The following is a 14,940-nucleotide window of genomic DNA, read 5'->3' as shown; positions in this document are numbered from 1 at the left end:
CAAGAAATATTATTATTGTGAAGGATATGGCTTGGGATGTGATTCTCTGAAAACCTCCTAGCAGGAAACCCCCTTTTTCTATTTTTAAAGTAGATATCTATTTTTAAAGAATGACATCAGAACTTGTAACCATGCTTGCAGGAGAATAAATCTCTTTTGAGATACAGTATGGGAGCCAAGGAAGAGAAAGGGTAAGGAGAGGTTAAGGGGAGGGACAAAAAGGGTCCCTCTCTATATTTCTCTTAGAGAACTTATATTCCCTGGTGCAGGGAGGAGAATCAAGCTAATTGTTCTTTCAACAGGAAATCTATACTGAAGGAAGCAGGTGTTGTGTGGTGATTGTCACTTTAAAAAATTACTGTATTAAGTACCTTGTTCTTTTGAGCTTATCCCTGAAATAGTTGATTGGTTGGCTTTTTTTGGAAGACACTATCCCTTTTATGTAGAATAATAATACTTAGACAGTCAATTGTGAAGGAAGAAGAAAGTGCTTAAGTAAATATGAAGTCTAATAGCATACATACACCACTGTTTATGTAAAATATACAACCTGCTGGTTTGTTCATTTTTATTTTTATTTTTTGTGTTTTTTTATTTTTTGGTTTTCTTTTGTTTTCTTTTACTTTTTGACTTTGAGCATTTCATGCCTTTTGGGGAACAAACCCTTTTGGAGAACTTGACTGACTAAGAACGAATTCTTATTTTTTAAAATTGTTTTCAGACATTTCATGTTCATGTAAACTTGGCTTATTGATTTCCTGATTTTTCTTTCTTTATTTTTTTTGTTCATTTTATTTTTAATCAGCTACATCAAATGGGTCTTTGGAGGGCCTGGATAACCAGGAGGGAGGGGTGTGCCAGACAAAAGCCATGAAGATCCTCATGAAAGTTGGACAAGGTAAAGACCATCTGCTGCTTCATGAAATCCCTTTGATCTGTTTCAGTCCCCACACTTAGAGTTCAGGCTTCTTTTAATAGGGCAGACCAGTGTGTGCCAACGGAGTGAGTTTTTTAGCTCACTCATTCTTCCCCTGAGTTTTGAAAGCAAAGCCTATTTTACTGTACCATGAGCTACTGACAGATTTCCTCAAGTCAAATGTAATAAGAATCTTTTATTGGAGATCTCACTAAAAGGAAAGGCTAGCCAGGAAGCCAGCATTTCAATATTTTTTTTTCCTTCTTCAAAAGCAAAATATCTCCACGGTTCAAAATTACATGATACAAAATGAAAACTAATGTTTCTACAGTTTTGTTCGTTCCTGAATTCTGACTACAGAAGAGGTTTTTGTTCATTGTGTCTTTTCATATATAGATAACCTATTGTGCAGAAAGAAAGAATTATTCTTCTAATTAGAAATTGGTATAGTAGTCAATCAACTTGCTCAGTTAAATTGAAATGTCATCTGCAAAGCTTTGCTTGCCAAATGCAAGAATCCCTATAGTTTCCACAGATGGCCTCACAATCTAAACCTCTGAAATCACTAGTATAACCATTTTGCTTTAAAAGGAAAATTACATTCTTGTATCTCACAGTACTTTGCATAAAGAATCTTCTGTTCAGAGCTATTCATGCCTCATGAGATCTATATCCAGCTCATAAAGCTTAATATCATTAGAGGTCTAAGCCGTAATTAATCATTTGTTTTTCATATAGATGCCAGTTCTTCTGGGTCAACCAGGAATAATGACCCAACAAGACGTCCAGAACTGGAAGCTGGCACAAATGGGAGAAGTTCAACAACAAGTCCTTTTGTAAAACCAAATCCAGGTAGATAAGCATGATTTATTTTGGGATGGTACTTTCTAGTGTTATACCCAGTTGTTCACTTCTTTCTCTCCTTCCCTCAGACCTCACTTTGCTCTAGGGTTATTGAGCTTTCTGTTTGATTATTTTACTGAAAATATTGTCCTCTGTGATCAACTGAAGGCAATCTTTTAGGAATAGACCCAAGTTAAAAAAAATTGTTACCCCTCCTCTAAATTTAGAATTAATTACATCTAATAAGAATAAAATCTGTTTCTCAAGAAAGTTTAGGCTATACACATCTCAAAATAATTTAGTTTCTATCAGAACTGATACAACACTAGCCTGGCTGACCAGAATAATTTTCAGTCTTTCTTTTTTTCCTGCCTAATGCATTATCAAAATGGTTTTTTACATCAGTTTGAAGCTTACATTAATGTATATATAATTAATGCTCTAATCTCTCATCTAATTATATCTAGTCCACAAAGACCTAATTGATCTTTTTTGCATATTTCAAATAGTTGGATTTCAAAAGATTACTTTCTGGACTTGTTCCTTTTTTTTATAGAGTGTTTTAAAAAATATATTTTACATTTTAAATTTATATAAAAATCAAACAGAACAGTGACAAAGAGATTTAGAACACTTCCAGGCAAACCTGATTGTCATTTAACTTCATTTTCTCAACAGTTCTCTTCTAGCAATAGCTATATATTTGTTGCAATGCTAATGAATTTTTTATATAGCACTTGTTGAGCAGACGTCAGCAATTTTGTGCTCTGGGATCTGTGTGCCTAGTGGGTAGTCATGTGAATTTAGCATCTGCAGCAATATTCTATCTCTTATCAAGCGTCAAGAAGGGAAGTTGTTATTTCTAACTTTCTGTGACAAGATGTGTCAAATTCTTGTGACAAACTGATAAATGGATAATATAATGATGCCAGGCAATTTTTTTAGCTCTTAACATTTGGGTTGGCAGTCTGTTCGGTGTGAGAGTTTCTCCTGCCTTCCAACTGTATTTTAAGTGCAAATCAAAAAATAAAAATGGGTTACGAGGCGACCGCTTTCCTGGTTTTCATCATTCTTTTCACATTCTAAGGCTGTTCCACCAGTAGGCGGGGCATTTCCTTAAAAGCCAGCTATTTTGAAGACTCCCATGAAACCTCCACCCTTAAAATAAGGCAATACAATGTGAACAGTAAAAACCTGAGCTGAGAATTGGCCATTTTCTTTTTCTTCCTCCCCCTATTGCTGCCTGAGGCTAGCTAACATCGGTTAAAAGATGAGGCATGAATCAAGAGCTGGCTGTCACTGCCAGTCCTTGCTGCTGATGGATGATGATGTATAAAAAGAAAACAATGTGGTTTGAAAGCAGCATAAAAGTAAGACCCAGAGACACAAAGTCTTGTTTCCTATTGATTGCTGACTTCTGCTGTTTGCATTCAGCTGTCGAACAGGGTAATTGGTTTGTCAAAGTTTAGCTGCCAGCTAATTCTTTGGTTCTGCTTAGTTTTCACATTTTTTTAAGGGCCGCAGAAATAGCCTGTCAGCATCCAAGGCAGTGATAAATTCTGTTTTTCTCTTCCTCTCTTTGATTCTCTCTAGGTTCTAGCACAGATGGTAACAGTGCTGGACATTCGGGGAACAATATCCTTGGTTCCGAAGTGGCCTTATTTGCAGGGATTGCTTCAGGATGCATCATCTTCATTGTCATCATCATCACCCTAGTGGTTCTTTTACTAAAGTACAGGAGAAGACATAGGAAGCATTCACCCCAGCACACTACGACACTGTCACTCAGTACGTTAGCCACCCCCAAGCGAAGTGGCAACAACAATGGCTCTGAGCCCAGTGACATTATTATCCCCTTAAGGACTGCAGACAGTGTTTTCTGCCCTCACTATGAAAAAGTCAGCGGAGATTATGGGCATCCAGTGTACATAGTCCAAGAAATGCCTCCACAGAGTCCAGCAAACATTTACTACAAGGTCTGAAAGAACTCTCTGGTGGTACCTTTTGATTTCCCAGAGGAAATTTACTGGTCAGATGCTTTCAGTTGAGGGTTTTAAATGACACATTGTGCATTAGGATTGACTAGAGCACAGTGGGGGAAAAAGGCACCAAGCCCCTTCAAAGAGAGCCTTCTTGAGCTGGACAGCTTACCTAGTCTGTAGAATTTCTGTCTTGGTGAATAAATACTATTCACTAGAAGCTGGAAGACTTTATATAGAAGATACCCACTCTGATTGCTGTACTCTTGATACACTCATCATCCTCTAAGCCATGTGATGCTGCAGGCATTCAGGCATGTATAAAAAAGCCAAGGGAAGAAGGACAATAATAGTTCTAGACATGCTGGGAAGGTGCTCTAGGATCTCGCGCTTGAAATGCAGTCTCCTGACTTGGTGTGTGTATCTCTCTCAGCGCATACTGGATGTGTCCCACAGATCTCTGTGGCTAAGTAAGACTCTTAAAAGTTCTCTCACTTTTAGTCCATCACTGTTACATTCACTTCTGTTCTATCCAGGGCCCTGCCATATTTCTTCACATGAGATTTCCTTTCACTCCACATCCGGCATCACTAATGGAACATTAATGTTGTTGGGAGTTATTTGCTCCTTCCATTTGCTACAGCAGCTATAGTTGAATGGGTAATACATTTTCTAGAAATTGTGTTTGCTAATAAGGAGCCTTCCAGCCAGAAGTTAGGCCGTCCGACGAATAAGACTAGGAGTTTGTGGTTGGGGGTGGGGCGGGGGAAAGGGCTGACTGCAATTGCAGTTCAATGCTGCTGCCTCTGAAACATGAAGCTGGAAACAAAACGAAACAAAACAAAACAAAACAAAAAAACATTTTTAGGTAGCACAGCACTTTGGTTTGCTAAGTTTTAAGAGGCAAGTAGGAGACACAACACCACACGCAGTGGATTAGGGCTGCATTTGAAGGAATTCACTGTTATCAAATAGCAATGTTCAGAGAGAAAAAAATAGTACCTTTTGGTTCAGTAGAACAAAGGGGGGTATTGTTAGTAAATGAACAAGCTTGGAGGGAAAGACAATAGTAGGCCGCTGATGATATATTAGGGCAGGACTGTTGTGGTACTGGCAATAAGAGACACAGCTATGAAGCTGTAGGAAAGTCAGTCTGCTTTGGGATGGTTTTTAAAGCAGACTCAGCTGCTATACTTATCACATTTTATGAAACACAGGGAAAGCATTTAGGAGAATAGCAGAGAGCCAAATCTGACCTAGAAGTTCGAAAGCCAAAGGTCAAATGGGCTGTAATTCCATCATCATTGACATTATTAAAGAATTCTCATATATAAAAGGTAGGTCAGATCTCTCCCTCTCCCTCCCCCATCCCATACACAGAGACCCAGATTAAGCCTTATGACACTTTGGTTTATGGCGGTGCTGTCCCTGCTTCATGGTGAAGTCTAGGTACTGTGACTGACACAGCAATTCACCCGGTGCTCTGTTTCCAAGTAAAGCACATATGGCAAACCTCTTAAGAGTCCACAAGACTGAAATAAATTATGATGTCGAGGGGGAGGAGGAAGATATGACTTATTTATAATAGGTGTATAGAACACAAGGGATATAAAATGAAAGATTATTACTAATATATATTTTAAGATTGCACAGAGTGCACACCAGAAGATGTGAAATTCATTTGTGGCAATTAAATGGTCTGACCTCTCAGTGCTTTAAAAAAAAAAAAAAATTTTTTTTTTAATTGGACAACTACTTCTGGGAAAAACAATTTCATTCCAAAAATAACAATAATGAGAGCAAATACAAAAATAACAAAAGTCCTCTGAAGGCATCTCACGTAACAGTAGACTAGGAAATACAAGCCCCCAAACACCAGGAAATCAATGTTGCTGCATCATATATTTAACAATGACAAGATGTTCCGGCATTTATTTTCTGCGTTGTGTTTTCCCTTGCCTTATGGCTGAAGTGTTCGCTAGAATCCAGCAGGTCACATTCGGGGGTTCCAGTTAAAAGTTTAGCTTTTGCTATCCCCCCACCCCCACCCCTCCTTCCCCCTGCCCTCCCTTCTGAAGGAAAAAAAGGAAAAAAAAAAAAAGTAAACATGAAACCTACTTTTTATGTGCTATGCAAAATAGACATCTTTAACATGGTCCTGTTACTATGGTAACACTTTGCTTTCTGAATTGGAAGAAAAAATGTAGCAACAGCATTTTAAGGTTCTCAAACCTCCAGTGAGTACCTGCAAAAATGAACTGTCACAGAAATGATAATTCTCTCTATTTCCTGAACCTGAAAAATGATGTTGGTCCAAAATGCGTGTTTGTGTGAGAGAATGGGTGTGTGGCGTGTGTGTACATATATGTATAATATATATCTGCAATATATATTATATATATCTATATCATAGTTCTGTGGGATGTTACCATGGTGACTAACCACAGTACATATGTAATTCTTTCCATCACTCCCAACCCTTTTCTTCTTTATGTGAATCCATACAAGATTTTCTTGTTAAGCCATTAAAATTTTATTTTCAGGGTGGGGAGAGGGAAGAGAAGGGGGAATCTGGGAATAGTGAGTCTGATTTTAATGAAATCAAATTTATGTATCACCAGTTGGCTACGTTTTGGTCATGTACTAAACTGTGAAAAATCAGATGAATCGATGAAGAGTTACCTGCAACCAATTGAAAATGTGTACTGTGTGTCTGTTTTGTGTCTGGTGCAGAATATGACAATCTACCAACTGTTCCTTTATTTGAAGTTGGTTCAGCTTTGGAAAGTTACTGTAAATGCCTTGCTTGTATTATCATCCCTAGTCACCTGACTTTGGAATTTGCACCATCATGTTTAAGTGAAGATGCTGTAAATAGGTTCAGATATACTGTATATGGATTCGGGGTGTTACAGTAGCCTTATTCACCTTTTTAATAAAATACACATGAAAACAAGACAGAAATGGCTTTTCTTAACCAGATTGTGTACATAGAGCAATGTTGGTTTTTTATAAAGTCTAAGCAAGATGTTTTGTATAAAATTTGAATTTTGCAATGTATTTAGCTACAGCTTGTTTAAAGGCAGTGTCTTTCCCCTTTGCACTGTAATGAGGAAAAAATGGTATAAAAGGTTGCCAAATTGCTGCATATTTGTGCCGTAATTGTGTACCATGAATATTTATTTAAAATTTTGTTGTCCAATTTGTAAGTAACACAGTATTATGCTTGAGTTATAAATATTTTTTCTTTCTTTGTTTTTTTTTTTTAATAGCCTGTCATAGGTTTTTAAATCTGCTTTAGTTCCACATCGCAGTTAGTCCTCCTCCCCACCCCCACCCACCCCCCAGAAAATGAAATCCGTGAAAAAAATCACATTCCACGTCTGTTTCAAACTGAATTTGTTCTTAAAAAATAAAATATTTTTTTCCTATGGAAAAATTGCCTTCAAAGTATTTTCCTTTCCTCTTTTTTTCCTTTTCTTTTCTTTGATCTTTTTCTTTTCTTTTATCCTAGTCTATTCCTCTGTAATTGCTAGTCATTTTTACCTGTAGCATTGTCTCTAGAGGTACATATGCACAAACTTTTCAAAGTAGGGCATGTACATTATGTCGACCTTAATATCAGCTGCGCAGCTATGAACTCACAACCATTTCCTGAAAAACCAGCCACACGTTTTAAAAATAATTTTGTCTTCTTCAGTTTTCTAAAACAGTCATTTTGAAAATGTCCCATGGTTTAATTAGAAATGCATCATTTGAATAATTATCTACAAAGATAATTGGTTTTTATTTATTGCACTTTTCAGGAAAGGGGTGGAGGGTTGGAATGTAATGAGAGAGGAGGGGAAAGATATCCTTTGTCTTCCTAACGATTGCTTCTAAGTTGTCTTAAGAGTTTCCACTCAGGAAAGGCAGCTTATTAAGAACAGTTCTCGGATAATTCCCATTTGTCAAATTATTTGTCTTCCCTGGATAACCTAGAGAGAAATGACTGACAAGTCAATGCTGGCAAAAGAGTAAAGCTATAGGTGAAGCCTGGGTTGCTCAGGCACATTTATTGGTACTGGAGGTAAGCTTGGAGGCTGGCAGTGAGTTTAATCGGCTTTACTCACATTGCAACCAAATCAGCTTCTTTCTTGCTGGGAGAGCCATTATGTAACTACAAAAAAGTAACCCTCTTTAGTTTGCTTAAGTTGCTTTTGGTGTAGGCCACTTTTCCTTAGTAAAACCCATGGCCCAATGCATTTAGAGAAAACACTACTGACTACCATCATTAGGCATGTTCTATTTGATTTTCCAGCAGTGGTGATGGATTTGCTTTTTTTTTTTTTTTTCTCCCAGGCTTCTCTCCTAATCAAATCAGCTGGCTCTGGCTTATGGCTATCATCTGTGGCTAAACAATGGCAACCTTATGTGGTGGAAAGAACACTGCTTTAAGGAGGCCTGTGCTCTGGTCCTTGATATGCCTATTGACCTTGGATTAATAACTTCCCTGAGAATCTAATGAAAAAATGGATGTTGGACTAGGTGATCCCTGAGATCACTTCTTGTCTTGAAGTTCTGGTTCTCCAGGGAAAAAAGAGAAAAAAACTATCAGAGTATGACTATTGATCATGCTTTTTAGTTTTATTTTGTTGTTGGGATGAGGGATAGTGGAAGAAACAATCCACTTTGGGTTAGGAATATCCAGGCTTAAATCTCAACTGACATTAGCTGTGAGATCTTTGATGTGTCACCTAACTTCTCTGTGTCTGTTTCCTTATCTCTATAATGGCACCTACTTAACCATGTCCTTGAGGATAAAAGGATAATGTGGTATAATTCAAAGAACACTGGGGTCAGAAGATCTGAGTTCAAATCCCACCACTGACATATATTGTATGTAAGACCCACAATTTTCCTGAATCAGTTTCCTTTTCTGTAAAACTTAAAGATAAGGGGCAGTAGATGACCCGGTGGATAGAGTACCCAGCCCTAGAGTCAGCAGGACCCAACTTCAAATATGGCCTCAGACATTTAATACTTGATAGCTGTGCAACCTTAAGCAAGTCACTTAATCCCAATTGTCTCAAAAAACAAAACAAAATCTAAGGGTTGGGTTACATGGCCTCTGAGGCTTCTTCCCATCAACTATCCTATCAATTGCAAACCTTTAAATGTTGTTATTATAAATAGCAGATATTCTTACTGCCTATCACCACATAGTCCATGTTTTCAACACTCAAATGGAAACCAAGTTTCCCAGAGTGAATCAAAGTAGATAGGATTGATCAAGTAAGATTTCCAGTTGCCCGTCTAAACAAAAACCACTGAGCATGGTGAATAGGCTACTGGATTAATATTAGAAAAACCTGATTTCATATATTACCCCAACACTGACCACAAACAAGTAGTCATTTAGTCCCTCTGAGGCTCAGGCATTAATGAGTTATAGAAGCAATGAAAACACAACTCCTTGAGGGATCAATAGTTTCCACCCAAATTTTGGGTAGTAAAAGTTGATCATATAATAAGAGAAAAGGAGCCTCATCCCAAGGGAAGGATAAAAATGTTAGCACTTCCATCTGCAACTTTAGGAAGCATCATCCTTCTCAGCCCATCCTTTTAAAAATGTCACTATATTGTATCTGTCTCAATCATAAATGTATTTAACTTTTTCAAAACTCCTGTGATGACTGTTTTTTTTTTTCCCCCCTGGGGGGAAGAGAGGGGACAGAAGAATTGTCCATTCAAGGTTTTAGAAAAAGCTTACCAAGAAGTTACCCATAAAAATGGATTGGGAGCAGGGTTGAAGTGAAAATCAGTAGAATAGCACTGTGTAGTTCATTGGCTTAATGGTATGTTTTCAACTTCTGAATTCTGCAAAGAGCTCATGTGAAGTCACATTTCTGAGCCATAGATGTAACTATAGCTTACCAAAAATTTAGAGTACTGAACTTGGTGTTTTAAAGCACTTTTTTGGAATTTGTTTCTGATAATGTTTATAAATCCCACTTGAGAGCCAGATCTGTGGTATAGGATTGTATGAGCAACACATCATTCCTTATCCCATTTTTATTCCAGGTAGACTCTCCATCACCAATTCCGACAAAAACAAAAATGAAAACAATGCATTTATTCATAATAAATTATTATATTCATTTAGATGGAAGAATCATTCTGGTTTGTCTTTTTTTTAATTGCCATAACCAAATACTTTTAATTATTATTGTAAGGCTACAGGCATAAATTAGCTACAAAATTTTCTTATTCTAGTATAGCAATGCCTCAATTAATGAACCTCCTGGAGGATAAAAAAAGTTTCTTTATATGAAGTCAGTCTCATTTTAAAACAACAACCAATCCAAACCAAATCGAACACCTTGTAAAACAAAGCTGCTTGCTTTTGCAGCTGTGTGACAAAAGTCCCTTACTTAGGGAACAGCTCCTATTTGGCCTGGCCTATCCTGGCTGAAAATTAACAGGCTCATACTTTAGACAAAGTGATGAAATCTGAAAACTTTGTCTTTTATCCCTAGCCTCCTTCTCTCTTTGCCTCACTTTATTCAGCCAGTTTAAGTGTCTGTATTACTTGTATTTTATCTCCTACTTCTATCCAAACAAGATAGGCTGTATAACTAGTCATTTATGCTTGTTGCTTGATGGAATTGATTTTAATTGAAAGTCATTTGGACTAAAGTGAATAGTTTGTCTCAGCCCAATATTCTGTTGTAATCTTGGGATCACCTGTTGAGCACATTGTAGAAGGGATTTTGGGGGGGGCAGAAGTGTCAGGTCCCAGTTGAATAGCCGCTGAGATCCCCACTTCAGAATCAATAATCACCAGCTGTTAAATGAAAACACTTTTCTCCTAGGAATTTCAGTAATCCCTAGATACAAGGAGATCCAGGACATAAGACCTAATATAAAGAGCCTAATATGAGGAGTCCATAATTTGTCCCTCAGACAGCCTTCTCTCTGGTTACAATTGTCTTTGAACCCCTGTTTAGTGATCTACAAAGGGGGTGTTTAGACCAGTTGAACCTCTAAGGGGCCATCCTGCCTCTCTAACTCTCTTGGAAGAGTGCCTGACTAAGCGGCTATTATTTTCTTTCCAAATCTAAAATCTACCTTGACTTAACAAAAATCATCCCTGCTGTTGGGTCCCTTCCCTCTAAATATTATACACTTCTGCTTTGTGTGAGCACAGATGAAACTCCCACAACCTTAACCCAATCTCTGCCCTTTATTTCTTCTATATATCATGTATTCTGGCACATTTACTGTTATTTTAGTCAGTGCTTAATGATTTTTGATAAAATAACTTTATCTGGTGTCTTGGAATGCATCCTATATTATTTCAACCTCTGATAGCAGAGTTTCTGACAATAGTCGTCATCAGCATATATTTGTTACTGTATATAAGTGAATTAGGTTAATTTTTTAAATTGCAAATTTTATCCTAAAAGGAAAAAAAAAAAAAAGCTTGAGATGTGTATCATCACAAGGAAGAAAAAAAAAGATTTAAAATGTTGATCTTTAAAGTAATAAGGTTCTTATTCCACTTTCTTTTTCTTCTTTGTTCCTGCAAACCTAATTTGTCTATGTTTAAGGAAGAGAAAAATATTTAAATATGATAATAACTATTACCACTTTAAGGTTTGCAAAACAACTCGTTATAAATCTCATTTTTCAGTCATAGCAACATTGGGAGAAAGATGCTATTATTAGCCCCATCTTACAGATGAGGAAACTGAGGCAGATAGAAGTTAAGCACCTTGCCTAACTGTTTGGGGCTAGATTTGATTTCTTCCTGATTTCAGATTTGATATACTAGCCTCTATGCCTGTTTCCTAATTATTATTTGTATCCAAATATGTTGTTGAGTTATATATTGCTTCATGAAAGTTTTTAAAAAATTACAGTGAACATCATCTTTCATTCAGTCCCACTAATAATTCTGTCCAGCCCTTTACCAACTGGTTAATTGAGCATTCCATTTAATAATATCTAATTAGTAAACTTAAGAAACAATATGTTCTCCAAGCCTACAACTTAGAATTTTATTGTTCTGCTTGAATAGATCAGTGTTGTTTAGTTTCTTTTATATATTTTAAATGAGACATAATTTATATGTTGAGAGGAAAAAATACCAAAAAATACATCTGAGTTTCATGAATCTGGAACTTCTCATTGCATGAGCTAAGGCAAGTCGCAGACCTACTATGGAGCCTTGAGCTAGATAGCCATTTGCAATGTAAGTAGGCTAAGGAGAATTCCTAAGGTATAATTCAATGATGTTCATTTAACACAGTGGCATGAAGCAAACTAAAACAAAAAAGGATCATGTCTATAGCTCACAAGCCTTTAATAGAGGAAAGCTGCTAAAGGTCAGCAACTAAAGTACACATAAGTATTCTGGACAAATATCCTAAGACTCACAAAGATTCCATTCTTACATCTTGTCACTCTCAACTAGACAGGCTAACAGATAAGCTTAAGACTAATAATTATGTATAAGGATCACTATATATGTATTGATAGTATGCAAACTAAAAAATATAAATTAATAAGTTAGCCCTCATTTAAACTTGGTATCTTCCCTAGGACTTACTTGAGTGATCTGAATATAGATGCTTTATAAATGTATGTTAATTGAATAGAACTAAACTGAACTGAATTGAGTTGAAGAGAAATGTATTAGCTTAACTGAATTATATTCATACATACATACTTCTCACAGGGTTGTTGAGAGGAAAGCACTTCATAAACCAATTCTAATTTCAACTGAATGGGTATTTATTATGGCCAAATGGGGCAACTAAATAGTACAATGGATAGTGTACCAGGCTGAAATCAAGAAGATTAATCTTCCTAAGTTCAAATCTGGCCTCAGACAGTTATTTGCTGTATGACCCTAGGAAGGTCATTTAACCCAATTTGCCTCAGTTACCTCATTTTTAAAATGAGCTGGGGAAGGAAATGATAAACCATTCTATTATTTTTTGTGAAAGAAACCTCAAATGGGGTCACAAAGAGGCAGTCAAAAGATGACTGAACAATAAAAAGGGCCAAATATAATGCTAGGGACACAGGCAAAAATGCAAAGTCTCTCCTGTCAAAGAGTTTTTCAATCTACTAGGGAAATTTTATATATATATAATGTGTGTGTGTGTGTGTGTGTGTGTGTGTGTGTGTATACAATATGTAAAAACAAAATATGTACAAAGTAAATATAAAGCCTTGAGGGGTGGGGAGGGAGTTAAGGAGAGAGAAGCTATAATAAATATAGGGAATAGGGAAGGTCTCTTTTGGGAGCTTGCATTTGAGCTCAGCTTTGAATGAAGCTTCTAAAGAAATACAAGTAAGCTATAGAAATATGAGTTATTGCCATTACCACTCTAAGATTCCTTCCAAAGGGAAATAAATAATGCAATTGTTGTCATTCTGTATATTCCTTGAGTACCTTTTAAAAAAAGTATTTAAACTAAGAATAGTCTTGCACATTCCACCCATCTACACGTCCCTCAGTGACTGAGCATCAGGACATTTTTTACATTGCTTTACAAATATGCCAACAAGCTGCTTAGGAAGCTAATTTTAGTCTATCTGTTCTTTGAAATGTCTTGGTAGTTTGCCTTAAGTGACTGCCTCTGGCCTTAAAGGGTAGAATCAAGAAGTTTCCAATTGGTTTCCTGCCCACATTTCTATGTGTATGTGTGTTTGAAAGACTGCTTCTTGGCTATAATTGGTAGTTTTCTTCAAGACAGTTCCGAGGAAAGAATTGCAGAAACTTTCATGTATGTATATAGTAGCTTGCAACTGGGCTTAAAAACAAGAAGAAAAATGAAGTCTGGGCACCTGGGACATTGGCCAATGTGACCTGTACATGGCTACGTGTGGTATGAACATTTCAGACTAACAGGCAGCTTCTCCAACAGAAACAGGGGACATTTCCCTCTTGACTGACTTCCCAGCTAAAATCCTTTAAAATAAAGGGAATAGGGGCATGAGGGTCTCTTCCTACCTCCCTTAAATATTTGAAAGAATAACAATAAGGACTGTGTTAATAAGAATTTTACTTACCCAAGTATTTTTTGTTCCCCATGCTTTTGGCTGATTCTCAGTAAAAAACCAGTACATACTAGTTTCCAGGAACGTGTGGGTTAGAAAGTTCATACTGTGTGTAACAGTCACACATTAGCTTTTAAAAATGACTTCTGTGCATGATATAGGTGCTAATCCCTGTTTCCAAAGAGGAAGCTCTGTGGTACTGATTTAGATGGTAGATAATATACAGATATGTTCCTATATTGGCATCTTACCACATTGTGGTGATCAGATCCTTGCCTGTTGAGAATTGCAAGATGTGGTAAACATTTATTCGTTGTATCACAAAGCACTAGCAGAACTCATAAACCCATGTGTACCATGATCATTAACAACATGAGGAGAGGCAGCTGTAGCAACTGGACTACCAACATACCTTGCACCCTAAAAACTAACCTGGAGGTACATATTTTACCCTTGAGTCACCACCACCTCAAGGACATACAAGAGGATGTATTAAAATCATATGGCATTTCATCCCCCATGTATTATTTTTAAGAGAAGCATTTATGCTTACATTAAGAATGGCTTCCAGAAGAGTGTTTGAAATATGGCAATATTATTTAAAAATAGGATTGCTAGCCAAGCAGGTATTATGATTACAGCAATGATTAAGGCATGTTTAAAGAGCATGGCTGTATTTAATAAGATTGCCTGGGGTTTTTTCATGGCTTTAAATAAAAACCCTTTGCATGCTACTTACACAGTGGACCATCCATCCAAACTAGTAAGTCCCTTGATGAGTTTCTTAGTTTCAGTTCTTAACATCTCATTCCTTGACAACTCTATATATGTTTGTCAAGAACTTTGAGCAAGATTTAGTATCAATGTCTTTGTGTCTCAATTCTATGTCACCTCAGCTGGGGATCCTTTGAAGTTTCTGTTTGCCATGAATTTTCTTTATACCACTCTCTTCTTCTTTCTCTTTTTGGCACTAATGTCAGGATTATGATTAGAGTAAAACAATTGGGACTTTTCCTTTAGTCACCAAAATTTAGCAAGCACTGGCAACATTTATATTTCTTCATCAGGCAAGAAACTTCTCAATCTACCAGCTAGTTTGCAAGAATACATGAGTAGTCATTTGAGGTACTAGATCAAGAACAGGCTCAG

At 36.8% G+C, this 14,940-nt stretch overlaps 1 protein-coding gene across 1 annotated transcript in view; it reads left to right on the top strand.

Moving 5' to 3' along the window:
• EFNB2 (ephrin B2) overlaps window positions 1–7,177 on the top strand; it is a 53,825-nt gene extending 46,648 nt beyond the window's left edge. The window contains exons 3-5 of the mRNA XM_051984167.1: window positions 806–898; window positions 1,655–1,768; window positions 3,353–7,177. Of these exons, the coding sequence (XP_051840127.1) occupies window positions 806–898; window positions 1,655–1,768; window positions 3,353–3,741 (596 nt within the window). The 3' untranslated portion in view covers window positions 3,742–7,177. The remainder of the gene's footprint in view (window positions 1–805; window positions 899–1,654; window positions 1,769–3,352) is intronic.
• The last annotated feature ends 7,763 nt before the right edge of the window (window positions 7,178–14,940 follow it).

This window comes from Antechinus flavipes, chromosome 3, assembly GCF_016432865.1.
Source record: "Antechinus flavipes isolate AdamAnt ecotype Samford, QLD, Australia chromosome 3, AdamAnt_v2, whole genome shotgun sequence".
NCBI lineage: Eukaryota > Metazoa > Chordata > Mammalia > Dasyuromorphia > Dasyuridae > Antechinus > Antechinus flavipes.
The sequence above is the reverse complement of the archived record's forward strand: the minus strand, read 5'-3'. Positions and strand labels throughout refer to the sequence as shown.